This window comes from Bipolaris sorokiniana (genome assembly GCF_000338995.1).
Source record: "Bipolaris sorokiniana ND90Pr unplaced genomic scaffold COCSAscaffold_8, whole genome shotgun sequence".
In the NCBI taxonomy this organism is placed as follows: Eukaryota; Fungi; Ascomycota; class Dothideomycetes; order Pleosporales; family Pleosporaceae; genus Bipolaris; species Bipolaris sorokiniana.
This window is the reverse complement of record NW_006911902.1, coordinates 1,517,659-1,526,287: the sequence shown is the minus strand read 5'-3', so window position 1 is coordinate 1,526,287 and position 8,629 is coordinate 1,517,659. Positions and strand designations below refer to the sequence as shown.

The 8,629-nt window shown below is 52.3% G+C and overlaps 4 protein-coding genes across 4 annotated transcripts; 1 reads left to right on the top strand and 3 right to left on the bottom strand.

The window, feature by feature from the left end:
- Positions 1-1,865: 1,865 nt before the first annotated feature.
- Positions 1,866-2,573, bottom strand: COCSADRAFT_37645 (uncharacterized protein). The gene is made up of 2 exons (XM_007702290.1): positions 2,299-2,573; positions 1,866-2,236 (listed from the first exon to the last, which is right to left on the bottom strand). The coding sequence occupies exons 1-2, from the start codon at positions 2,463-2,465 to the stop codon at positions 2,212-2,214; spliced, it is 192 nt and encodes a 63-aa protein (XP_007700480.1). The 5' UTR covers positions 2,466-2,573; the 3' UTR covers positions 1,866-2,211.
- A 245-nt stretch (positions 2,574-2,818) lies between these two features.
- On the bottom strand, positions 2,819-5,093 carry COCSADRAFT_200409 (uncharacterized protein; the record flags this gene model as incomplete). The annotated part of the gene is made up of 2 exons (XM_007702700.1): positions 2,819-5,031; positions 5,079-5,093. 2 exons carry the CDS (start codon positions 5,091-5,093, stop codon positions 2,983-2,985), a joined length of 2,064 nt encoding a protein of 687 aa, XP_007700890.1. The 3' UTR covers positions 2,819-2,982.
- Positions 5,094-5,434: 341 nt separating this feature from the next.
- On the bottom strand, positions 5,435-6,790 carry COCSADRAFT_332996 (uncharacterized protein). Its single transcript, XM_007702699.1, has one exon. The coding sequence runs from the start codon at positions 6,615-6,617 to the stop codon at positions 5,619-5,621; it is 999 nt and encodes a 332-aa protein (XP_007700889.1). The 5' UTR covers positions 6,618-6,790; the 3' UTR covers positions 5,435-5,618.
- A 62-nt stretch (positions 6,791-6,852) lies between these two features.
- On the top strand, positions 6,853-8,624 carry COCSADRAFT_37643 (glycosyltransferase family 8 protein). The gene is made up of 3 exons (XM_007702289.1): positions 6,853-7,020; positions 7,074-7,550; positions 7,603-8,624. The coding sequence occupies exons 1-3, from the start codon at positions 6,963-6,965 to the stop codon at positions 8,241-8,243; spliced, it is 1,176 nt and encodes a 391-aa protein (XP_007700479.1). The 5' UTR covers positions 6,853-6,962; the 3' UTR covers positions 8,244-8,624.
- The last annotated feature ends 5 nt before the right edge of the window (positions 8,625-8,629 follow it).

Sequence of the window (8,629 nt, the reverse complement as noted above, 5' to 3'; positions counted from 1 at the left end):
TATGAAGAAAGAGATCTAAGAATAGGGGGGGGGGGGGGGGTTTGCTTTGCTGACAAGGGAAAATAGAGGGATTTCTTACACAAGCACTTACATCATCCCAGCGGCCTCGGCTACGCTCGCCCATCTACGGCGACCCGCTCGTCGAATTCTTCGTCGTGGAATCGTACGCCACGCTTTCCCCCGCCTCGTCCTGAACCCCTAGTATTGGAAACTTTTCCTCAAAAGAAGGCGACTACAGTCTCTTCATTAGATAGCGCGTTGATAAGCCGTCGATTGACGGCTCGATATCGTATAAGCAGTACTGGTCTACTAGGAGTGTTAGGCGTGTTGGAAGGGGGGTTACGCTGAAGGAGCATTTTGAGACGTGAGATTGGGCGGGCATGGAGGCGGGGACGGTTGAGTATATGGTTGTTGCTAGGGAGGAGTTTGCAGGCGGGAAGTGGTGCCGAGTGGGTTTAGTGTTGATGTTGACTAGATGTGTAGCTTGTAGAACTTCCTTTGTACTAGGTAGTCAATGTGTAATGATAGTCCTGTGCCTTCGTTATCGAACGGGCGCGCTGTCATATCATTTGATGCATTTTCTGCGTGGTTTTTTTTTCTTTCTCTCTATGATGGCTGAAACTTGTCCTTCCAGTCAAGAATGTGCCAAGGTGGCCAAGCACTAGGACATGCCCTTTCAACTAACAGCATGATACCAGCGAGATGGCCATAGTAAAGACATTTCGTCCATATTTTTGCAGAGAGCATTGTCGCATGTAATTTGGGGGCTTCTCATCAGCTCCAGGGCGAGCAATGTCATTCGGATGTGACCGGATGGGGGATGCGCTAGGACCGGACCGTACGAAGACTGACAACGGGTGTAGGAGAAGATAGAAGACCCTTTTTCATCTTCGAAACACACAAATGGCCTGATGACTGGGTGATAAAATTTAGCAAAGTAAATTGCTATCAGTCTAGAATATGTAGTGAACGTGGCTGACCTGCATGCTTGTTTCCTCCATGCCAGGGTGTGGCCGGAGTCATTTCCGGGATGTCACCCAGCGGCTTCCGCTTGATCCGCTTCCATCCCAAATCATGTATCCGAAATCCCGTTGCTAGATCCCAGTCTATGTGATGACTTGTTCGAGACACGTCCATGGGAAGAGGTAGTAGTATGAGGCCAGCGTTTGAGCTTACGAAGGCAGCGTTACAGACCGTTTGCTACGTCCTTAACGCCCAAAATACCGCATCTACACCCCCCCTTCGGCCCGCAAAACGTGAGCACCCTGGAAATCTATACAATGTCACTGTAAAGAGCATACGGAAGCGAACAATCTATTAGGACTAAAGACTATCTGTTCGCTTTGGTGAGATGACGAGGGAGAAAAACAAATCACCGCCGTGTCCAGCTTACTTACCCACCGTCATACTACGCCGCGGCGTACCCAGCAGGATTTTGATTTTTTTTTCCCGCAAGACAGAAGCTTACGCAGCGAGCTACTGCATAGCGGCATCATGCGCCGGTAAAGATGTTGTCTCGCCCACTCCACCTGTGGCACAGCCGTATACGCGATCGGTGTGGCTCTTGGACCCGGGGTGTCATCCATCGGCTCGCCAAAACAAGATTTGGGCGGCGGCTTGGCGAAGCTTAAGCATACACTGCTGTGAGGGATTAAGCAAGGCGCCACAAGCTTGGTGCTGCTTAACGACGCAATGCGTGGCTGCGCAGACAGGGGGTCCGTCATGCTCCATTGCATATGTGATACGAGTACCGCCGACGAAACAACCAATTACACCTGCTGAATTATTGCCGCAAGCACCAGCTGAGCCACCACCACCCGCCGGTGTGATGGCTTTGCGTGCCGGCTATTGCTATACGCGTAGCCATTCCCCACCCCAGCCTGGGCCTGGAGAAATGACAGGGCAAACGAGGCGGTGCATCCGGAGTCCTGCGAGACCAATGACAGCCCTGACAACTGGCAAGTGTCGAAACGGCGGGAGGGGGGGGGAAGCACGCAGGGCTTGAGGCTTGAACGCGAATTAGCGGGTGCTTGATTCTGTTACGCTTTCTATCCAAGTTACTTGGTTGTTCAAGGCAGCTGATCAGCATTGGCGGTGATATAAAGGTCTATCTGTCTGCCCGCTGTTAGACTTCATTCCATCATCTCATCAACACTTCAATCTACTATCCAAACAAACCTCACTCTACTACTCCCCAACTTACTCACTCACTCACTCACACACCTCTTCTCTACCAGTAAGCTCACCCTCCCACCCTTCTATCTCCCCCCAAACTCCATTCTAACCTTACTTTCTCAGCACAACCAACTCAACCTCAACCCACCTCTCTCAAAATGCCTGCCAGCGTCGCCTCCTCCATCTCCACCATCGTCAAGCCCACTGCCCCCAAGTGCGGCGAGTCCTGCGATTGCTGCGGCTGCGACGAATCTTGCTGGTGCACTGTCATGTAAAATCACTTTCGACATGTCAACAACTACGGAGTACGATAACATGCAACGGGGCATGAAAGGGGTTTAGCGGGTTCAAGGAGTTTTTTCTATTGCAGTGTTTTTGATTTGGAAGGGAAGGGGGGGGGGGGGAGAGGGGGGCGTATAGATTAGACACTACCGATTCTGCGGAGGTGGTAGTGGGATAAGAGAATTTCACCTTCTTTCTTCTTCTATTCAACATTGATTTTCCAACTTTTCTGTACTTGTGTTTTGCATTTCTTGGTTTGGTTTGCTTACATCAAGGATGGCGATTTGATTTGGGAGGAGGTTCAATATGAGCGGAGTAAGTCGAACACACACACACACACACACCGCCATTAAAGGTAGAGGCACTGATTGATTATCCAGACACGAAAGCAAAAACATCAAACTTACTCGGCGAATAGAAAATCGACTTCACAGCAATAACATGGACAGCAGAATTGAACACGACCATATATGACAAAGGACAAAGACGATAGATAATCCCACCCCATCATCCCACCGAACCAACCTATTTTTCCAACGGTACCCAAAGCAATCTAGCCTCCCTCTTTCCACTTCCCTTACCGTCACCTTTGCTCGTCACAACAACCAGAATCATAACATCCCTAGGCGGCAACGGCTTAAGATCCCAGCCCAGAATCGGCGGTCTCTCGGGCACATGGCTATGTGTAATAGACCACTCAGCGCCATCCGTGGTCATATCGGCTACTCGATTGCCATCAACGAAAACCTGCACGCTAGTCTGCGGCACCACCTTGTGCAGCGTACCACGAACAACCATAGAAATCTCCCCAGAACCTGATCGCTCGTCCACCTTGGCCTCAACCCCAACTATCACCGGCTCAGCCTCCGCCAGCGACTTTACCGCCGAAGTAGCGATATCCGTCGGCAACCCCGGTGTGCGCGGAGGTGCAACCCGGCTCCTCGTCGCCGTCTCAAACGCATACGCAAACTCGAACAACTTCGCATCGCGATACGCCTGGCCTGCAAACGTAATATTAACCGGCATCTTCTTCTCGCTCATGAGACCCATGGGCACACTGACGGTCGGCACGCCCAAGTGGCGAATCGCGCGGTTCCCGTTCGAGTACTTGACGCCGTTGCGCAGGCTGTGCGTTGTGCTGTCGAGATTGAATTCTAAATCTGCGAGCCCAACGTCGCCTTGGGCGGGGAACGCAAGGACGTCTAGCTTATGGGTATCCATCCAGTCTTCCAGGTCACGTTTGCGCTGGGCTTCGAGCGCTTCGAGCGCTTGCTTCAAGCCTTGCACTCCGTGGATGCTGGTTTTCTGGACGAGCTTGGGGAGACCGGCGTAATCGATCCAGTTGCGGACTTCGAGGAAGGTGTCGGGTTTGTAGTCTGGGGGCTTGGGGAATAACATTGCGGAATCCTTGATGTCTGCTAGACATTTAATTTTGGCGTCATTGTTTTGCACGAGAAAGGCGTCCCAGGCTTGTGCGATGAGGATGCCGCGTTCTATGAGGTTCCAGTTTGCTGGTTGGCTTTGTACGTTGTTGGCTTCACCGGATACCGAGTCGTTTTCGTAATTTGTAACTAGAGGAAAGTCGGTGTAAACAATTTCTGCACCTAGATCTTGGAGGTTTTTGGCTGTGTTTTCCCACAGTGCAATGACCTCTGGTGAAACATAGGTAGGCTTTGCGTATGGATCCGAGTCTTTCTGGCCGATATACATTTTTGGGACTCCAACCCGTTTTCCTTTGAACGCTAGAGTGTTGCGCAGAGTCGTGTAGTCTATCTGAGGGGGCTGGGGTATTTGCACATGCTTTTGTTCTCGCACAAAGTCTCCTGTCGTATCTTGGTCCGGTGTAACAATTACATTCAGAATCTCCAGCATATCACTAACTGAGCGCGCGTACGGTGTGGGTACGTCGCACGTGACATACAACGGCCACAGTCCTCGGCAGCTCAGTAGTCCTTTTGATGGCGTGTAGCAGACGAGGGCATTGTTTGAAGCTGGACTGCGCCCGCTGCTAACAGTCTCACTGCCCATGCCGAAAGCCCCCATGCTTGCCGCTACCGAGGTTCCTGCTCCGTTCGAGGAACCAGAGGAGAAGGCTGCTGTAAGATACTTTGAATTATAAGGCGATTCTGCGCGACCATACATGCCTCGTTGCATACCCCCGGCGGCCATAGGGGGCATGTTTGTCTTCCCAATCAGCACCGCTCCTGCATCCCGCAACTTCTTTGCGATTGCAGAGTCTTCACTTGACATGACACCCTTGAGCGCAGGGGATCCTGCAGTTGCAGTCATTCCGGCGACCTTGTAGCTGTCTTTGATCGTGTAGGGTATGCCTTCTAGGGGTCGTGGCTCCAGACCCTGGGCCCGACGTGCATCAGAGGCTGCTGCTTCCTCAAGGACATTGTCGTTGAATACAGTAAAGGCACCGAGGCCTTTGCATGTGTCGTAGCGAGCAATACGGTTTAGATATGCAATGACTAGGTCGACACTGCTTGTTTTGCCCAAATTGAGGGCGTTGCGGTGGTCCTGGATGCTGGCCTCTACAATGTCGAAACCAGGTCTCTCATCATCGATCTTCTGTACGCTTGTTGGTAGAGTTGGCTTCGTCTCACGAAAACACTCACATTGATGCTTGCCATCTTTTGTACGTCACTCGTGCTGATCAGGTGATGTCTACTAAGTTGCCAGAGTGCAGTTTACACAAGGCTCCTATGCGTTGAGGACAGACGGCTGTTTTTGTTCGATAGGCTCAGAACAATCGAAGATACGTATAATGAACTTGAGTTGCGTATCTCGCATAGGAGGGTCCCTTTCCCACCTTGATGTTTGTATATTCGGTTGGACCTTCTCTAAACGGTTAGCTCATGTGGTACCAGCAGGTCCTCGGGCATCTAATAGCTGGGCCATGTTCCACATTTGATTAGCAGACTAACTATGCGAATGGGTATAACACAATCGTATGTTTGAGAGCAGTCGTATAGGCATAAGTAGTCGACAAATTAGTATGGTAGATGCATGCATATGACTGGTTGTGGTTTTGCAAATGATATGTAAGATATGATCTGCAATAAGGTTTGTATGTAGATTGAGACTGGTGGGTATATAGCGTAGGTTCAATTCTGACTTGGTAAACGCAAGGGGTCCGCAGGCCGGGAAGTCCCTTGTCATTCATCATTGCTGTGACGTTGGTTGCGACTGGAGCTCCGGCTTCGAGTGCTACGTCTTGATCGACTTCGTATGCTTTGCTCTCCCGGGCTGCGACTACGACTCCTGCCTCGGTCCCGATTATCATAGCTTCTGCTTCGACTGCGGCTACGACTCCGACTCTCATGGCCCCTACTTCTACTCCTGCTTCGGCTGTCATAGCTTCGACTCCTATAACTTTCTTCACTTCCTACACTCCTCCTGTCCATGTCCTCATCTAACTCATCCACCTCATCTCCCAGCGGACTTTCTCTTGGGTCTAACATATCCAAATCCTCGAGAATTGCCCTCGAAGGCAACTTCCACAGGCTCGTCGCACAGATGCGGTCTTTTGTGAGGAGATCGTCAATGAACTGATCGACGTGGGTGAGGGTAAATGTGTCTTTGAGGCGGCGCTTGATCTTGCGATAGTCCGTGAGCAGAGGCTCTAGTGTCTTGTAGATTTCGACGGGCTCCCAGGCAAGGCGGATGTAAAAGGCAGCGAGGCAGCGGAGATACTTGAAGCAGCCAAGCTTACCCGCTGCATTCAAGTCAAGCTCCTTCTTGGCAGAGTCGTCGTCGTCGTCGGCTGCCGTATCGCCATTCTCTCTCTTGACCTCGGCTTTGTCATCTTTGTCATCTTCGTCATCCTCATCGTCGCGAAAGTTGAGGTACTCGAGAACAATTTCCTTATCTGGGACCAGCTGGAGCATTTTGAAGGCCAGGCACAGGAATGGCGTTGGTTTGCCTGTGATGCCCGTGGTGCCACCGATGAACTTGAGTTCTGCGGCGCGATCGCATAGTGTTGCAGCGTTCAGACCGAAACATTGTTCCTTCCAATAGTATGACTCTGTGATGCGCTCGCGCACACCCTTTTCGAAAAGAAGTGCCGGGTTCTGGCCACGGATGAGGGCGCCACGGTATCCACGGTCGTCGAGGAGCGCGCTCGCGTCGGCGCGATCAAATTGCGGTTTCGACATGTGTCGGGGACGGGTCGCCTTGAGTGTATGGATTTCGGATATGCTGTCCCAAGTGATGATCAGGACTGCGCGCGCACCGCTGTGTTCCCTTTGCGAAGGTCGAGGTAAGCTTGCGGGTGAGATAATTTGAGACAGGGTACTGGTGGCTAGCTATCGATTGTTGCCCCTTCAACGACAGGCAAGATGCAGCCCTACGAACATGGGGGCATCTAGAACTCGACTGCATGTAACGCCAATGCACATTGTACACTTTCTTGCCCATGCACCACTTGGTATTCTGCATGCCCTTTCCTCGATCACCAAGACTCTTTTGATACTCCTTGTGTTGCGCATTCACTTATCGGCATGGGCCGCCTCCTTCTCACTTCGGGGCAGGTCTCGGTCCTCTTGTCCATTACCATTGGTACGGTTGGTGAATGTCTGATGTCATGCCCCTCGACTGACAGGCGCGCTTAGTCTTCTTCTTCACACTTGCCCTCTTCCTGTCGGGATGGGTATTGCAGCAACGCTATGTACACTCGCTCCAAGCCGCCATCAAACCACGACTGCCCAAGCCGTTACCGCCGCCCAAACCAATAGAACCACCAACGTTGGATGCGAAATGGGCGAGGCCCATGGGCAGCCGTCCAGAGGTGGATGACACATATGCACAGTACATTTCAGGCTTGACGATGGATTGGAGCAGGCTGGGCTACGTGCAGGTTGTGCGCGAGCATGTGGAACTGTGCAGTGCCGTCATGCTGCTGTCGGACTTGCATAGGATGAAGAGCCCCGCAAAGAGGATATTGATGTTCCCCAAACTATGGCTTGTAGAGTCTGAAGACAACAAGTACAGCCCTGAGATGACGACTACGCGGAGACTGCTGCGGACGGCAGCGAGACGGTATGGAGTGAAACTGATCCCCATGGAGCCCCTTGTGGAAGGCGCAGACGGTGAGATTGTTGACAATGGGCAATTGTTGGCAGGCGCTTATGATAATCACAGACACACTGCCCTCATCCTACTCGCTAGCCAGTCTGTATTCACTGGTAGACTATGAGCGCCTACTGTACCTCCAAGGGCCAGGCGTGCTGCTGGATGCGTCTGCTCTCGACTCGCTGCTTGCCTTTTCCAAGTCGGAGCCAATGGCAGCATACCCCGCCACCGCAGAGCGGACAGACATGTCGACATCGCTGCTCATGGTTCACCCGTCACAGCAAAGTTACAACCAGCTGCGGGCACTGCGGGCATCGAAGCCGACGTCAGATCTCAACATGTTCCGCAAGACATTTAGCGTGCCTGACTCGCTCATTTCCGAGTGGTCGCTGTCAATGGGCAATGTCGTGTACGAGTCGCAGAACCTGCGGCAGGCAAGCGAAGACTTCAACGCGACGGCATTTGAGCAAGCGACAACGTTTGTGCGACTGAGCGATCCCGAACTGCCGGGGCCCGAGTACGACGTGCCGTATGCTGAGCGGGCGCGGTTGCGTCCGCAGAACTCAGAAGCGCAAGAAGCATGGAGCGGGCTATACGAGAGATTCCGGCAGCGGCGCATGGAGGTGTGCGGGCTGGACCTGGAGACGTATGAGGCCGTGGCGGTGTCTGGTGGGGCAGCTGAAACGGAGCGGACAGGTGCCGAGCTCTGAAACGAGCAAAACCAATGTTTATGTATGAAGTCACGTCTAGCATCTGGGTTGGGTTAGGAACACGAGAGGGTACTTGTGTGCGTGTGTGCGTACGCTGTGTATACATATGTGTTTTTTCTTTTGGGGGTGGGGGGGCATGGTGTTTTTTTCTTATTTTTATGATTTGGTGCACATGGAGTTGGGTACTATGGTGATGATACCGTAGACAGTAAGTAAGTAAGTAATGAAATAGGGATGGCGCTAAAGGGGCATGCATGTATGGATCGGGACCAATGTGAGAGGGTGCCTGTCCGGTGTGGGCAAGGCTGGGGGGCTGGGGATGTTGCGGTCATTGACTGGGATTCCTCGATGCTGGTACGCATGACGCAACAAGCCATGGCGTCCGG

Coding starts and splice junctions, on each gene's coding strand:
- COCSADRAFT_37643 (XM_007702289.1), top strand. CDS start 6,963: ATGGGCCGCCTCCTTCTCACTTCGGGGCAGGTCTCGGTCCTCTTGTCC. Junction 7,021..7,073: donor CCTCTTGTCCATTACCATTG/GTACGGTTGGTG, acceptor AGGCGCGCTTAG/TCTTCTTCTTCACACTTGCC. Junction 7,551..7,602: donor CCTTGTGGAAGGCGCAGACG/GTGAGATTGTTG, acceptor TGATAATCACAG/ACACACTGCCCTCATCCTAC.
- COCSADRAFT_332996 (XM_007702699.1), bottom strand. CDS start 6,617: ATGTCGAAACCGCAATTTGATCGCGCCGACGCGAGCGCGCTCCTCGAC.
- COCSADRAFT_37645 (XM_007702290.1), bottom strand. CDS start 2,465: ATGTCGAAAGTGATTTTACATGACAGTGCACCAGCAAGATTCGTCGCA. Junction 2,237..2,298: donor TTGAGGTTGAGTTGGTTGTG/CTGAGAAAGTAA, acceptor GGGTGAGCTTAC/TGGTAGAGAAGAGGTGTGTG.